Below are 17,968 nucleotides of genomic sequence, written 5' to 3'. Positions count from 1 at the left end.
CTTATTGGGGGCAGAACAGCCCTATTGGGTTTATTTAATGGTTAAATGATTCCCTTTTCTCTGTAATAATAAAACAGTACCTGTACTTGATCCCAACTAAGATATAATTACCCCTTATTGAATGCAAAACAATCCTATTGGGTTTAATTAATGTTTTATTGATTTTTTAGTAGACTTAAGGTATAGAGATCCAAATTACGGAAAGACCTCTTAACCGTAATGCCCTTGGTCCCGAGCATTCTGGTTAACAGGTCCTATACCTGTACTAATGTGCTAGGAAATACATCTATCAATCCAAATATATTGGATTAAACAGCAGAAACCTCTCCCTCAACTGTAGGGTTTTAACAAAACAAACCTAAATAGTCCCCAGTGCTTCTCTTACTATGGAGACCCGGCTGGTTCAGTACAGTAAAATGTAGACCACAGTGGAAGGCCCACACCCCAAAGAGCCAACGGCTTATGAGTTCTGCACCCCCTCCCCTCAGCACCATCTGTGCCTGCTGAATGGGGCTCTGATAAGAGCCCCATAAGGGGTAATTATATCTTAGTTGCTATGAGCCCCATTGTGTTTCATAAGTCCCAGAATCCTCCCATTGTGTTGTTCTGACAATGCTGTAGGCGAAAAGGGCTTTGTGCATCGTTCTGCATCTGATAAACCTGTTGTGTGTTCCCTGCAGCCATCCAAGCCTTATGTGTTCGATAAGGTGTTCCCCTCCAACACCACCCAGGAGCACGTGTACAGCGCCTGCGCCAAGCAGATTGTCAAAGGTGAGCCATGCCTCCATATTCCAAATATTTATGTCATGATTTATTCCATATCCATTTATGTTCCCTTAAGGTTCCAGACTTCCATAACTGCATTGCCCTGTGGGTTCCGGCGAATGCCAGAGGGGCTGCTGTAAGATGCCATAGACAGTCACTATTGATTGGGCCGGTGGGGGGCTGTTTGTGCCTCTGTGTAACTGAAATGCCAGGGCCTATTTTGAATCCCAGTTCAGACCTGATTCCCAGCATGCTCCATGTTCTAAAGGTTTTGTGCATACTGGGGACCCCCAGGCTTACCTATCTGGTAGGCAGAGTTCATACTGGATTATCATGACACTTGTAAGGTTTGTGTTACTGTACCTTTAAATGGAGAAACAACATTTTCCTATTGTTTAACCCAAAATCATAGTGCTTATGTCAATTTATTGCAATTGCTCCATCCCAACGGGTGGGCTCTGCAGGGGACAACAATTATTTACTGACTCTTATTTCCTTCTGTATAATTAAACACTGATAATTTATTGGACTGATTGGAAGCAGGGAGTAGGTATTTATTATGCACAGCTCATTATATAGTCCCACAGTGTTGGGGGGGGGGGGAGAAATTGCCCCTCCCCTAATGTCTGGACCAGTGTTTATAAGTGCTGGGGTACTGATCAGGATATGGAGTTTCTATGTTCTTTATAGGGCTCATTTACAAAGGACTAGGTGCAATAGCAATAACACAAGGGTCAATGCAGTAGGCGCTTGTATCTGCTCCCTGCTTTGGATTAAAAGGTCTAGTTAAACCTAATGTGTATTTTTGTGGTTGGCATGTAGTGATTGTAAGCTCTGCAGTAGCGAGGATTCACGGCAATACGCTGTACAATGCTATGCAGTAGGGTATAAATAATATAGGATAATAATAAATATGGAGTAAGCTGATTTTTGGTTCAATTTGTACTATGAATTTTGACAGCCAGTCGGAACCCCAGAAACCTACACCCGGTGTTTATATGCTGGTTTCTTGTATAGATGCCATTATAGAGCATTCTCCACTCCCCTGAACCCCCCCCCCCTTACAATGGAGCCTCTTGTGCATGGAAGCCATGGTTACTGCTGAGTAGCTGGTGGCTCGGATCGTTAAAGCCCTTCAGTCATTTGCCTTCTGAATAAATTAGCGATTCAGCTGGGGACTTGTAATGAGGGGCTGATCAATACCTGAGCGGCAGTGTTTGGTAATTATAGCGGTGGGGGGGTTGGACATCGGTCTGGGGCTGCAGGTCCTTTCCAATCCATATGCTGTTTTCTACCCACAGCTTCACACTGGTCCTGTCATGAAACGATTGCCCCTACATTATGGACAATTCCTGCTTCACTACCGGATTTCATGTAGCCATGCAGTGGGTGTTTCCATAGTAGGAAAACTTTTGGTAGTCTGACATCAGTAGTAGGAAAACTTTTGGAAGGGGTAATAAGGGATAGGGTACTTGAATACATTGCAGTTCACAATACTATTAGTTTGTGCCAGCATGGTTTTATGCGTAACAGATCTTGCCAGACTAATTTAGTTGCCTTTTATGAGGAGGTGAGTAGGAACCTTGATGCTGGAATGGCAGTTGATGTCATCTACTTGGACTTTGCTAAAGCGTTTGATACAGTACCTCACAGAAGGTTAATGATCAAATTAAGGAATATTGGCCTAGAACATAATATTTGTAATTGGATAGAGAACTGGCTGAAGGATAGAGTACAAAGAGTGGTTGTAAATGGAACATTTTCTAATTGGACCAGTGTGGTTAGTGGAGTACCGCAGGGGTCAGTCCTTGGGCCTTTGCTGTTTAACTTGTTTATTAATGACCTGGAGGTGGGCATAGACAGTATTGTTTCTATTTTTGCTGATGACACTAAATTGTGCAAAACTATAAGTTCCATGCAGGATGCTGCCGCTTTGCAGAGCGATTTGACAAAATTAGATAACTGGGCAGCAAACTGGAAAATGAGGTTCAATGTTGATAAGTGCAAAGTTATGCACTTTGGTAGAAATAATATAAACGCAAACTATCTACTGAATGGTAGTGTGTTGGGGGTATCCTTAATGGAGAAGGATCTAGGGGTTTTTGTTGATAACAAGTTGTCTAATTCCAGGCAGTGTCATTCTGTGGCTACTAAAGCAAATAAAGTGCTGTCTTGTATAAAAAAGGGCATTGACTCAAGGGATGAGAACATAATTTTGCCCCTTTATAGGTCCCTGGTAAGGCCTCACCTTGAGTATGCAGTGCAGTTTTGGGCTCCAGTCCTTAAGAAGGATATTAATGAGCTGGAGAGAGTGCAGAGACGTGCAACTAAACTGGTTAAGGGGATGGAAGATTTAAACTATGAGGTTAGACTGTCGAGGTTGGGGTTGTTTTCTCTGGAAAAGAGGCGCTTGCGAGGGGACATGATTACTCTGTACAAGTACATTAGAGGGGATTATAGGCAGTTGGGGGATGTTCTTTTTTCCCATAAAAACAATCAACGCACCAGAGGTCACCCCTTTAGATTAGAGGAACGGAGCTTCCATTTGAAGCAGCGTAGGTGGTTTTTCACGGTGAGGGCAGTGAGGTTATGGAATGCCCTTCCTAGTGATGTGGTAATGGCAGATTCTGTTAATGCCTTTAAGAGGGGCCTGGATGAGTTCTTGATCAATCAGAATATCCAAGGCTATTGTGATACTAATATCTACAGTTAGTACTAGTGGTTGTATTTATAGTTTATGTATGTGAGTATAGATTGGTAGGTGTGGGTTAGGTGTGCTGGGTTTACTTGGATGGGTTGAACTTGATGGACACAGGTCTTTTTTCAACCCTATGTAACTATGTAACTATGTAACTATCCTAAAGGGATGATATTATAGCCCTATATCATAACCAGAGTTAGTGGTTATACAGTAAAAAGCATTACATTTGCCAAGGTGCACATTTGCTTTCTTGCAGTACATGATAGCAATAACAATATATTAAATATATAGGTGATTAATTTTCAGGGAATCCATCACCCCGTGGTTGTATGGGCAGCTAATGTGCATTCTGGGAAGTGGCATATGAGGCCTGAGTGTTTGCTGCCATGCACATTTAGGGCCTGGATGAAACAGGGAGAATGGCTGCTAAAAACCCATCATACCTACTAATTTCTCTACCAAGTCTATATAACCCCCCTAAAGCTGTTAAGAATAGGCAAAAGATATGATGATCTCTGCCCCCCATGCAATACCCCAGGTGCTAACTTTATACATATGGTCTGGACATATCCCCTATAAACAGATTTTGGAAGGATATAATGGGGACTCTGGCTCTGGTACCCCCCAAATAGTAGACCCTGTGGTCTGCCTACTAGGGGTCATTGATGATATAGTACCTACCAATGCAGCCAGAATTAGCCTCCGCACTTTTATGTTCTATGCAGAAAAGACAGTGATTATGCACTGGATGGGGAATAACTTACCTTCCCTGACTTTCTGGAGGCAGTTAGTAAACTTAAATATGAAACACATGGAGCTGCAGACAAATTTGAGAGAGTATGGAGTGACTGGTGTAACACGGACCCCTCGGGCATGTAACCTCTACCATAGACTAATACTCCCTATATCAGCTCACCCCTTTGACAAATGCACTTGCCATCAACAACAGATCACTTTAACAAACTGTGATACTGGTAACGACACCATATTGTAATATTGTTACTGACTTACTGCAACCAATTGTATAGCATTGTTTATGTCCTTTATTTTTGTTTGATATATGTATAAACTCAATAAAACTTTACCTTTAAAAAAAATCATACCGAAACCTAATTTTAAGATTAGGAAGGTGTATAATTTGGTAGGACTGAGCCCCACAGCAACATTTTTTCTCACCACCTCTGCATTCCCAAATACCTGGCAAGATAAATGAGTTAGATAGTGGGGAGTGATGGTTGTGACCCCCATCAGACCCCTTAGAAGTCATGTGGTTTGCTGAGATGGGATCATCTTCCCGTTTGACTTAATCCTCGGCCAGTTTGGCTACATATGTGTTGGGTACAGCCACTACTGGTCCATATTTCCCCCTCTGTGGCAAATTAGGCAGTTAGGCAGGTTATATATAGGCATTATGGTTGAACTTGATGGACATATGTCTTTTTTCGACCTAACTTACTATGTTACTATATCTTATTATCAGTGGCTGCCTGAATGGATTTGTATGGAGGTACAGAAGGTTCCACTATGCTAATGCAACCCTTAGTCATGAGGTTTTACCAATAGGAACTTAGCTTGTTTCAAGGCAACATGGAGATTTTAGCTAGTTTGGCTAAAAATTGCCAGCTGGCTGCCCGTACCTACTCTTGTGACTCTAGGACAGAGGTCCCCAACCTTTTTTTACCCGCGAGCAACATTTAAATATAAAACAAAGTTATGGAGCAACGTAAGCATGAAAATGTTCCTAGGACTGTGATTGGCTATTTGGCAGCCCAATAGGGATTGGCAGATTACAAGAGGTTCTGTTTGGCAGTACACCTGGTCTTTAGGCCTTCAAAACTTGCTTCCAAGCCAGGAGTTCAACAATAAACATCTGCTTTGAGGCCCCTAGAAACAATATCAAGGGGGTTGGTGAGCAACACATGGCTCGCGAGGCACTGCTTGGGGATTACTTCTCTAGGCTTACGTTCAGCTCCTAAAGGTCTATGTGGGAAGGCATTTAGTTGCAATGGGAATTGAAAGTCATCTTGTTCACACAAAAACTGGGCAAAAAGTAATTCTTTTGTCCATGTGGAGATTATATTTTTGCTCCAGAGTAATGGCTGAGCTTGCACACCCTGACCTGACCAGACTCTCATTCGACCCCCAGGCAGATGGTCTCTAAGAATAAACAGCACCATGTATGTACGTTATGTTCTTCTATTAAACAGTATGTGTATTTAATTGTGTTTTTTTCTTGTAGATGTGTTGGACGGTTACAATGGAACTATCTTTGCCTACGGACAGACCTCCTCAGGAAAAACACACACCATGGAGGTAATGAACGATTGCTCAACACCAACCTACTTCTTGTCCCTTAACCAAGACTCAATCATATTTTAACAGGGGGGGTGGGCAACAACCCAGACCCCCTCTTACTGTATTTAGACTCAAGCAGAAGTAGTTGCCCCATACATATCCTGCTAATGAAAGGCATGGCCACTCTCTGTTATCCCCGGTCCTTCCCCCAACGTCTTTTTACTTTGGTACTTCTCCCTACTCCGCTATATTTGGTCCTTCTCTTTACTTTGCTATCTCTGGTTCTTCTTGTAAGTCTACTGTATTTGGACCTTATTCTGCTTTCTCTAGACCTTCTCCCTTCTCTGCAACATCTTCCTACTATATATCTGGTCCTATCTGAGGGTTACCACAAAGTTGGACAGCGCTGGTCTACTGTATTGGACCTTATTCTGCTTTCTCTAGATCTTCTTTTCAGTTATATCCGGTTCTTCCCCTACTTCTTCTTCTTTTTTTGTTGTCTCTGATCCATATCAGGAGAGTATTTATGGCTTTTGCGACCCAAGGCCTAGGCTATAATGAAAATGGGTTCCTGCCTGACGTATAGGGTATATACTGTCGAAATATTCCTGTTATTCCAGCTCTATTCTGTATCATAAATCATTATAGCGTTGAAACCAAATTAAGCTATATGGTAAATAGTCTAATCCTATGTATGTATTATGGTAGAACATGTATTTGGGACCCCCAGGTCCCCCTGCGCTGTATGTGACTGACCTCCCTTTGCCTATAATTTCCTTTTGTTTCCAGTTCTATGTTCCCTATAAAGACTCTCGTGGATAATGATCAGTTGGGTAATACCCTGTACAAACACAAGATCTTCAGTAGAATGGCTGTTAAACACAAAGCCTCTGTACCAACGACTGTATAAAATAAGTGCTTGAGAGAATAAAGTCTCCCGACCACTGGGGAACCAATTAGGGAACGTAATAGATTCTAAATTCATTTAATTTAACGTCTGTGCTATTTATAATGTTCTACTGGCATAAGAACGAGGGAGGAAACGCTACTTTAATGTAATAAAACCGCAGATGAATAATGAATTGTCTGATGGCTACTCACTGCGCCTGACAGATGTTTCATTTTCTGGCGGTTGGAATAGATGCAGGACTCGCTTCTCTACATGGCCCGTGAATAGAATATGTTTCTTCCTTTGCAGAATAAGTGCTTCTCATGGGGGGCTAAAAACAAGCTAAAGGGACCACTGCCTACAGCCCAAGGCTGATAACTGGTTACTTGGATATTTTTATTGGTATATTCACCATCTTCTGAACGTGTCTGCAACACTGTAGGCTAAAAGTCCTCATATAAGACCAAGATATTGGTTTTGCCAGTAGCCTTTATCATTTAAACCAGACATCCCTAACCTTTTTTATCTGTGAGCCCCATTTAAATGTAAAAACACTTGGGGAGCAACAAAAGCATGAAAAATGTTCCTGGGGTTACAAATAAGGTCTCTGATTGGTGATTTGGTAGCCCCTATATGGACTGGTAGCCTACCGGAGGTTCTGTTTGGCAGTACTCCTGGTTTGTATGCAACCAAAAGCCAAGAATTCAAAAATAAGCACCTGCTTTGAGGCCACTGGGAGCAACATCCAAGGGGTTGGGGAGCAACAGGTTGCCCTTGAGCCACTGGTTGGGGATCACTGATTTAAACTACAAGATCCTATAAAAATAACCCTTATAAACGTGGCTTGGTAATGTCATCAGTTATTTTTTGCACTTTGCACACTGCACTTTTGCACATTATAAATGGCCTCCCCTAACAGGGTGGGACTGGCAATCTGTGGATTCTGGCAAATGCCAGATGCCATAGACCAGGGATCCCCAAACCTGTTTTACTCTTCAGCCACACTCAGGTGTAAAAAGTGTTGGGGAGCCACACAAGCATGAAAAAAGTTCTTTGGGGAGGCCAAATAAGGGCTGTGATTGGCTATTTGGTAGCCCCATGTGGCCTGCTGGAGGCTCTGCTTGGAGCAAAACTGTGTCTCTGGGCTTCCAAAACTTGTCTCCAAGCCAGAATTTTAAAAATGGCACCTACTTTGAGGACACTGGAAGCAACATGAATGGGGGTGGGGATTGCTTACTAGCCACTGGTTGGGGATCACTGCCATAGACAGTCACTATTTAGTGGGCTAGTGGGGGCTGTTTAGGCCTCTGTATTATAAAATATGAGGAGATTACAAGATACTTTGGAGTTCCATGACCTCCATAAAATCCTCCAGCCTTGTACCTTTCTACAGTTTGTCTTCATGACTTCTATATTATTCCCTGTATAATACTGAGCACTACGGGAGCAGGTACCTTGTATTATTCCTAGATATAATATACTGTATGTAAAATCATAGTTGTTTCACTATGTATATTTATATATGAACGTATTTTGTAGGTGAGTGCAGTACAAGCTGTTATTCTGTAATTAGCTGTGTAAGGCTCTCAGCGGCTCCGAGTAATGTCCTTCAGCAAGTATAATGTGCAGAAAGGAAAAAAGGGAAAATGTTTTATTCATGGTGACAGCCATTATTTCTAACAGGTTACTGATCGGTTAACATATGAATTTATGAGTGTTACCTGCAGCTCTTATTATGATGTAAATTGCACTTTAAATGGTTCTTTAACATACAGGCTAGCAGTTTGCATATTATCTATAATATCAGGGTGTTTAAAAGGGAGGGGGGCATTGCACACACTGTTAATATGGCAGATATTAAAGAGAATATGTGAAAATTCACAATGCAGTCTGGCACTGTAGCAAATGGAAAAGGTTGAGTTGATGTGGCTGTTGGATAAAGGTGGCCATAGAAGGTGAGATCGAGATCGCCAAAGAGCGAATCTTCTACCAATATGCCCACCTAAGGGGGCGATATCGGGCTAAGTCGGGTCAAATGAAACCGGCGGGCATAGGTGCCGTTGGACTGAGGACTGCATCAAAGATGTGGTCACCGATGCAATGGAAAATCAAACCTGCCCAAATTTAGGCCAGATCTCAGTTGGGTAGGCCTCGTTGGGGGTGTCGATACATGGGCAAATCAGTCTAAAGCAGTGTTTTTCAACCTTTTTTGGGCAAAGGCACACTTGTTTCATGAAAAAAATCACGAGGCACACCACCATTAGAAAATGTTAAAAAATTTAACTCTGTGCCCAGCAGCAGTGCCCCCCTAGTACACTGGTGCCCAGCAGCAGTGCCCCCCTAGTACATTGGTGCCAAGAGCAGTGCCCCCCTAGTACATTGGTGCCCAGCAGCAGTGCCCCCCTAGTACATTGGTGCCAAGAGCAGTGCCCCCCTAGTACACTGGTGCCCAGCAGCAGTGCCCCCCTAGTACATTGGTGCCAAGAGCAGTGCCCCCTAGTACATTGGTGCCCAGCAGCAGTGCCCCCCTAGTACATTGGTGCCAAGAGCAGTGCCCCCCTAGTACATTGGTGCCCAGCAGCAGTGCCCCCCAGTACATTGGTGCCAAGAGCCAGCCCCCCTAGTACATTGGTGCCCAGCAGCAGTGCCCCCATAAGTCAGTGTGCCCCTTGGCCCCCCCTAATACATTGGTGCCCAGCAGCATTTTACTCTTCGGCGGCTTCAGCAGCATCTTCCCCTCACGCGCGCCGCCTCTGCACTTCTGCCTACACGCGACCGCACACAGGCCCTTTTATAACGTTGCGCCCCGTGCGTACTAACGTCTCCCGTACACACGGGGCGCAACCAATGACAGGGCCCGGATTTTTTTTTGAAAGTAAAAATTGCGGCCCTGCCTACGGCACACCAGGCAACATCTCGCGGCACACTAGTGTGCCGCGGAACAGCGGTTGAAAAACGCTGGTCTAAAGGACCCGAAGACTTCTAGTGCTCAACTAGATATTCCCTTTGTGTCTGGAACAATGGTCAACAGTTACTAGATGACAGTAGTTCCCAAACTGTGTTGGAGCATTGGAAGTGGGGCTCAGCCTGAAGGCCATTTAAGTTGAGAATTTGGGAGATGGCCATTTAAAATGAATGCTCATTTGGATATGTATTTGCTGTCCTAGATATGCTGGAAGCCATGACTGATACCCTGATACACTAATATTTTCCTGTATATGTAGCCATTTAATGAGTTTAGAGGGATCTGACCAAAGGTTGGACCATCAAAGGGCATTTGTAGATACCAGATATTTGATTGTTTAGATCATGGTGGGCATACTTTTTGGCTCAGGGGCTTACAGACGGGCCGGGCCAGCGTTACGCCCAGGGCTGCCATCAGAAATCACGGCCTCTCAGCTTCCCCTAGCATCCCACCCAGCATCCTCCACCTCCACTCCCCAGCATCCTGCAGCTCCCCACCCCAGCATCCTCCCCAACATCCTTCAGCTCCCTCCCACAATCCTTTAGCTCCCCCCCAGCATCCTCCAGCTCCACCCACAGCATCCTCCAGCTCCACCCCCAGCATCCTCCAGCTCCACCCCCAGCATTCTCCAGCTCCATTCCCAAGCATCCTCCAGCTCCCTCCCAGCATCCTCCAGCTCGATTCCCTAGCTCCCCCCCAGCGTCCTTCCCAGCATCCTCCCACCAGCATCCTCCATCCCCAGCGACCTGCGACTCCCTCCATCCTCCGGCTGCTTCTGACCCCGGCTCCCCGCTGCATCCTTTTATATGGTTGTGCCCTGTGCGTGCTGACGTCACGCACACATGGGGCACAACCAATCAGGGCCCATAATTCTTTTAAAGGGGCTGGATTAAAAAGGCCAGCGGGCTGTAGTTTGCCCACCCCTGGTTTAGATATTCCTAGTCCATTACATCAGTGCTGTCCAACTGGCGGCCCGCGACCCCCCTCTGTGTGGCCCCCCACCTGTCTGGCTGTTTTGATGGCTTACTCTTGTGTAAGCTTTAAATGGTATCAGTACTGTGATTAACTGGCTCCCTGCATGGTTCTCACCTCAGATTCAGGCTGTAATCCCCCTGTATTGTTTAAATATGTAATCCCCTGTGTTGTTCACACCTTTTAATCTCTGCATTGTTCCCCCCCTGCAGTGTTCACACCTCAGATTCAGGCTGTAATCAGGCTGTATTGTTTAAATATTTAATCCCCTGTGTTGTTCACACCTTTTAATCTCTGCATTGTTCACCCCCTGCAGTGTTCACACCTCAGGCTCAGGCTGTAATCACCCCCATTGTTCCCCTGTTCACACCTCAGGAGCCGTAGAAACCCACAAATAATCCCTGCCCACTACAAAAAGAACATATACTGAGGTGGTACTGCAATTAAAAAGTTTTTTAATATATAGTTATTGTGCAGACTGTAGGAGCAGTGCCAGCATTGTGTCACTGTAGGCTGCCTGTGTGTGCCATACACACAGGCATCATAGGACAAGCAGAGTATGGCACACACAGGCAGGGTAGGGAAGGCAGAGTATGGCACACACAGGCAGAGTATGGCACACACAGGCCAAGTACGGCACAAACCAGCCAAGAATGCCAAACACAGTGAAAGTATGGCACATGCAGGCAGGGTAGGGCAGGCAGAGTATGGCACAGACACAAAGGAAGGGTATGGCAGGCAGAGTATGGCACAAACCAGCCAAGAATGGCACACACAGTGAAAGTATGGCACACAGGCAGGGTAGGGAAGGCAGAGTATGGCACACACAGGTAGGGTAGGGCAGGCAGAGTATGGCAGGTTTTTGCTGTACTACAGCCATTAATATGGGTATGGTCATGTGATAACATGGGTGTGGTTTCAAGTGGGTGCGGTTTCAAAAAGGGGAGTGGTCAAAACTGGCTTCCATTATCGGCCCTCCACCACGTAGGTTGGAAAAATTGCGGCCCTCGGTACAGCAGAAGTTGGACAGCACTGCATTACATTATCATTGTGCGATTGCTGTGTCTCCTCAATGTAGGAACCATCTATAGAATAATTCGCTTCTGATATCTGTGTTTGAGATACCTTAGCTGATTGTCTTGTTAGAATAGAGTTTTAGTCATTTTCTTTAGGACCTGCCCCATGGCAACTCCCATGTTTTCAAGGAGACAGTCAGGGCATAACCCCCTTCGATGAGGACCATCCTGACCCCAAGTTTATAGTAAATTGTGGGACTTCAAAAATCAAGCCCTGGGAGGAATTCAGAACTTCTAGGTCTTCTTCTTGGACTTCTAGGTCTATACTGCATATTGAAACTGTAACTTACCTTATTGGTTTAATGTTCATAAAAACTTTGTCACTTAGGTTGTGTTGAGCTGTCTGATAGCTCACACAGATCTGGTGCAGCTGTATGTACAGAAATAATATGGGCAAAGTTTGCCCTGTTCCAGGAACCTAACTTAACCAATCACCATCTACTGGTCTACTGCAGATTGAAAGCAAACATCGGATTGGTTCGTGTCATCTTTGCCTGTGTTGCTGTATAGGCCCCTCCATCTCTGTTGACAGGGTATTTCATGTGAACATTGTCTCTACTAATGTGAAACTCAGGTTATGCAGTTTCCCGTTTGTCTTTGTGCTCCCAGGGGAAGCTGCACGACCATCAGATGATGGGAATAATTCCAAGAATTGCACATGACATCTTTGATCACATCTATTCCATGGATGAAAACCTAGAATTCCACATCAAGGTAAATATAAAGTGGCATGTTATATAAGGGGGGCACACAGGGGGCACACGGGGGGGTGTGCAGAATACACAGAGGTAAAATGATCCGTCACTTTCTGTTTGTCAACCTGTACAGGCAAGGCTTTCTCAGAAGGTTTATTTGAGAGCTTATCCTCATTTGTACTTATTCCTCTTTATTTGTACAGTGAAACATGCAGACATATATATTTAGGGATGTTTAGAGACCTGAGATGTTCATGGGTATCTCTTATTCTAGTGATCTTCTGAACCAGAGCCCCACACAACACAGAAACCCCTAATATACCTATCAATATAATCTGTTCCTTCGTATGAATAAATACCATTTTTATGTGCTGAAATCTAGATGCAAAACAGATCCTTTCTTTCTGCATCATTTGAAATCCTGGCAGGGGAGGAGGGACTAAAACACTGATATTACACAGCTTACAGACAGCATTCAGGAACTACATAACCCACAATGCATTGCACTGTGATGTTCCTTTCCTTATTGACATCACGTGTGCAGGGAATTGTGGGATTGGGAGGATGCAGGCTGAAGGCAGGCTAAGGACAGGCGACTACTGTTACATTTTATTTGGGTCTCGAAGCAGTCAGTCAGATCAGCAGGGGAACAGGGGGCGGGGCTTAGGGAACTGTTCCAAACCATATTATTATTACATAAAAAATCATCAAAAGGCTGCATATTTTTTAATTGATGTATCTTGTAAAGTTGCTTGAATTATGTTTTCTTACGGGCTCATTTATGGGGATGTGCTCCAACTGAGGCACCCTAGGGCCTATATGCTTATGGCTAATGCCATACGTAGCATATTCTCGGCAAGCGGAAAAATGCTTGCCGAGGGCGGGCGTATTCCTGGCAAACGCTTTTCCGCTTGCCGAGAATATGCTACATATGGCATTAGCCTAAGCACTAGCGCTGTACCCCTAGGAACCAAAGAGCACTGCGATGAGGCTTCTATCTCCCTATTACTATAATGTTTAATTCTTTAGCTATTGTTTCTTTTTCCTTAGTGTGACAAGGCCAACTAAAGGCATCATTTTCTATAAGAAAGCTGTCTCTATCGCTGCACACATTATGATTATTTTTACAATGGTTTTTGTCTTGTTTTTTTGGCCAGGTGTCCTACTTTGAAATTTATTTGGACAAAATAAGGGACTTGTTGGATGGTAAGCAAAGCCTTTATGCATAGTAAAGTCTTAAAATGGCTTAGGTGCCTGTCTTTGTGTTTTAGTAAGGAGAAGCCACTAACACGGTTGCTCAGTTGGCATTAGGTGGTGGGGTGGGGGCTTCTTCTAATGGTCCATGCAGTTATCTGGCTTTATATTGTTCCTCCACCTCCCTATGGTGCCTCCTCAGAACTCCATAAGGGTCAAGATTTTCCCAGCTTGGTATATTCATGTGTAGACTTCATCATCCATGCAAAGCATTTTGGAGTTAGGCTAATGTCCCACAGAGATTTAGTGATAGATCTCTCGCCGGTGGTAAGGCCTACGCATCGCTTTGGTTTTCCAAAGTCGTGCAAGGTTTCCTCCTTCTGTAACTTTTTAAAACCAAAGTGATGAGTAGGCCTTTCCACTGACCCTTGTTGCCGGTGGAAAGGCATTTTCGGAGCGATAAGTCACCCACAGTAGCAGAGATCTATTGTGGGCAACTAAATCTCTCAGTGGGACATTATTCCCTTTAAAGATTATAGAGACTATATCATTCTTTCTCATATTTATGATATCTTGTGGTTGTGGTGTAACTTGGCAGCCAGGGGCCCCAGACCACCCCCACGTTGGGGCCACCAGCCAATTGGCTACATATTAAGGTTAATTCATAGTACAGGTATGGGACCCGTTATCCAGAATGTTTGGGACCTGGGTTTTTCCAGATAAGGGGTCTTTATGTAATTCGGATCTCCTACCTTAAGTCTCCTAAAAAAATTATTTAAACTGTAATTAAACCCAGTAGGATTGTTTTGGCTCCAATAAGAATTAATTATATCTTAGTTGGGATCAAGTACAGGTACTGTTTTATTATTACAGAGAAAAGGGAATCATTTAACCATTAAATAAACTCAATAGGGCTGTTCTGCCCCCAATAAGGGGTAATTATATCTTAGTTGGGATCAAGTACAGGTACTGTTTTATTATTACAGAGAAAAGGGAATCATTTAACCATTAAATAAACCCAATAGGGCTGTTCTGCCCCCAATAAGGGGTAATTATATCTTAGTTGGGATCAAGTACAAGGTACTGTTTTATTATTACAGAGAAAAGGGAATCATTTAACCATTAAATAAACCCAATAGGACTGTTCTGCCCCCAATAAGGGGTAATTATATCTTAGTTGGGATCAAGTACAGGTACTGTTTTATTATTACAGAGACAAAGGAAATCATTTTTAAAAATTGGAATTATTTGCTTAAAATGGGGTCTAAGGGAGATGGCCTTTCCGTAATTCGGAACTTTCTGGATAATGGGTTTCCGGATAAGGGGTCCAATACCTGTACATTTACCTCCGTCTGTAAGCAAACCAGTAGGGAACAAGAAATATCCATCCCCTTGTTTTGGACCTGAGACACTTGGGTAAAGGTGCAGGGATTATTATAAAGGAAATTTGCTTCCTAATAAGAAACAAGGCATCCAACCACCCAAAATGATTTCCATGCCAATGCTTTGTACGCTGCCCCTTTATATACGTATTGTAGCCTTTATTGTGCTGGTCGGTTGCTTACACACGGCGGCACCTTATATCTAATTAAAACAAGCATGTGATGCCGGTCATGTATTCTTAGCATGAACCCATGGCAAAGTCAGCCGTGACCTGCCGTATAGAGAAATCAGCAGTGAGTAATTGCACTGACGGGATTCTAAATGCACCATCAGAAGAGCAGTCTCATATGACTCATGAAAACTGCTGATTCTCCCCCTCTCCTCCGACAGTCTCAGAGCCCCAGTCTCTCGTTCCAAGTCACAGGGCTGCAGCCTGGCGGGGTCCTCGGAGATTTCATCAAAATGATCTTGTTAAAATGCAGAATTCTCCCACAAACAGGAGCTAAGGAGCTTCCAGCTGATTAAAGTGGGGTTAATGAAATTACCCTGTTTAGCTGAGAAGCAAATGCTTTCCCCTTTGGACAGAAAGGAGACAAATAAGCTGAAAGAATATAAATTATGAAGCAGCAGATTCTTCAGGGCAAATTAAGCTTGTGTATAAATGTAACTGCTGTGATGGATAAAGGCAAAGTTGTCTCTGTTGATCTAGTTTCATGTTCGTAAAAGGGAAAAATATTTATTTTGGCCCCGGGGACGCAGTCCCGTGTTTGTGCACAAACTACAATGAACTCCTCTCTTGCTTTCTGTAGTGTCCAAAACCAACCTCGCTGTCCATGAAGATAAAAACAGAGTTCCGTTTGTTAAGGTATCGTCCGATTAGCTATTTATTTCCTTCTTGCAATATGAAAATCCGGCACCACAGGCACAATAAGAACATGAGGGAATGGATGGGGGATTATTGCAATGTACATTTGCCTCCCTTGTTAATTGAACATCTATTAAGGGGATTGTACCATCTAAACTGGGGTCTAGTCAATCCCAGGCCTCTCCTACCTCTCCCTCCTGACTGTTTCTCACTTGTATCTCTCTCACCTGCCTTTCTTATTCTATTCTACATCTGCCTTGTACCCCCCAACCTCTCCTGCCCTCCCTCTCACCTACCGTACCCTGGCACCCACCAGCCTCTTTACTTATTCATTCTTTCTAACATATCGGGAGATTTCCCTCCCACACTTCTTCATTTCAAATCCTACCTCTCACCCCCCAGCCACCCCAACTCCCCGGCCTGCCTTCTCCCCCACCCATACCTTTACATGCCTTCCTTTTCTTTTTCTTCCTTTCAGTCTCTGCCCACTTTAACTTTTTCTCCCATCTGCCTATACTGCATGCCTTCCTCCCAGCCTATTAACTCCCCCCAACATCCAAATCCTTTTCCTCCTCCTGCCAATGCTCATCCTTTACTAAACCACCTATCAGCTACCATCTCCTGCTTGCCTTCTTGCCATTCATTTTCATACAAGCAAGTTTACCCCATCCCTTTCTTACTTTCACCTACATTCATTTTTCTTGCTTCTCCCTTTACTCTCTATCCAGCCATACTTTCCTAATTTTCCTATCTGATGTCCTCACTTAGTACTTTGTATGAACTGCTGTTCTCTCCCACCTCTCCTTTCCCCTGCCCATCCTCTCCTATATTTTCCTCTCACCACCAAATTCTCTCCCACTCACCTCCTACCTTTAAAGGCTACATATATATATTTTTCTCTTGCTTCCCTTCCTTACCCGTGCTTACTACCACTCTCCTCAGCCAGGTGTCCTATTTGTCATCTCTTTCTCACCTACTGTGCCCGCCTACCCTCCTTCTGTCCTCTCTTACCTCTCCTACCCACCTTCTGTCCTCTTTTATTTCTCCTTTCCATGCATTTCTCTTTACTTTTTACCTGCTCTTGTCTGCTACCCCCTGTCTTATTTGGCCTTCTTTCCCTACCTCTCCGTACCCCCATATCTACTTATCTCCTGTTACTTTTCTCCCCTTTTCATCTTCCTTCTATCTGCTGTCATCTTCTTCCTACATATTCTATTGTTCTCTCCTTTCAAGTTTAGTGAATAAAATATTATTATATAATATTATAATGTATTCTATAAATATAAATAATAATAATATAATATTATAATGTATTCTATAAAGAGAATTTCATCAGTATTTCATCAGTATCAGTATTAGTAGTGCCATGCTCATAAACCTTCCCAATATCTGAATAATCAGCTATTGATCTGCTGTAGCCATAGCAGAATATGGATTAGAAGAAGTGACTTGGCTGAACTTTTCCTTACTATGATGTTTGCATGTTTAGGGTTGTACAGAGAGATTTGTATCCAGCCCAGAGGAGGTGATGGATGTAATTGATGAAGGAAAGGCAAATAGACATGTTGCAGTTACAAGTAAGTAGCCAAGAGCCCCCTTGTGAGTATCTGCTGCTGGACCATTGGGAAACTGAAGGTGACAGTGGGCCATCAGGTTGGGTTAGAATAGATACCCACAGTAGCTCAGCACGTTGGTCTGTGTTTCTTTTCAGATATGAACGAGCACAGCTCCAGAAGCCACAGTATTTTCTTAATAAACATCAAGCAGGAGAATGTCGAGACAGAGAAAAAACTTAGTGGAAAGCTCTACTTGGTGGACTTGGCCGGGAGTGAAAAGGTAAGTCCCGTAAGCCTATTGCATGTGTGTGTGCAGTGTCTGCTCATTCTGTACAAAGTGCTGAGAATCCTGTGCTCTCCGGCAGGTCAGCAAGACTGGCGCTGAGGGGGCGGTGTTGGATGAAGCGAAAAACATCAATAAATCCCTCTCTGCTTTGGGGAACGTAATCTCTGCTTTAGCCGAAGGAACTGTAAGTAATGCATTACTGGCGCCTTTTTCTCTTCGTTAACTCAATAAAAAATGACCAGATTAACCTGCTTCTCAGATGCTTTTGTGGTCAAAAAATGTCCTTTTTATATTATAAGAAACTAACCATTGGCAACAGGTTCTCT

At 43.8% G+C, this 17,968-nt stretch overlaps 1 protein-coding gene across 1 annotated transcript in view; it reads left to right on the top strand.

Moving 5' to 3' along the window:
- kif5c (kinesin family member 5C) overlaps positions 1 to 17,968 on the top strand; it is a 47,019-nt gene that overhangs the window by 4,504 nt on the left and 24,547 nt on the right. Inside the window, exons 2-9 of the mRNA XM_002935291.5 lie at positions 681 to 771; positions 5,706 to 5,779; positions 12,273 to 12,377; positions 13,516 to 13,564; positions 15,745 to 15,800; positions 17,290 to 17,377; positions 17,512 to 17,636; positions 17,722 to 17,826. Coding sequence (XP_002935337.3) covers positions 681 to 771; positions 5,706 to 5,779; positions 12,273 to 12,377; positions 13,516 to 13,564; positions 15,745 to 15,800; positions 17,290 to 17,377; positions 17,512 to 17,636; positions 17,722 to 17,826 — 693 coding nt within the window. The remainder of the gene's footprint in view (positions 1 to 680; positions 772 to 5,705; positions 5,780 to 12,272; positions 12,378 to 13,515; positions 13,565 to 15,744; positions 15,801 to 17,289; positions 17,378 to 17,511; positions 17,637 to 17,721; positions 17,827 to 17,968) is intronic.

This window comes from Xenopus tropicalis, chromosome 9 (genome assembly GCF_000004195.4).
Source record: "Xenopus tropicalis strain Nigerian chromosome 9, UCB_Xtro_10.0, whole genome shotgun sequence".
Taxonomy (NCBI): Eukaryota; Metazoa; Chordata; class Amphibia; order Anura; family Pipidae; genus Xenopus; species Xenopus tropicalis.
Note: the sequence above shows the minus strand (reverse complement) of the source record. Positions and strands in the feature narration are given on the sequence as shown.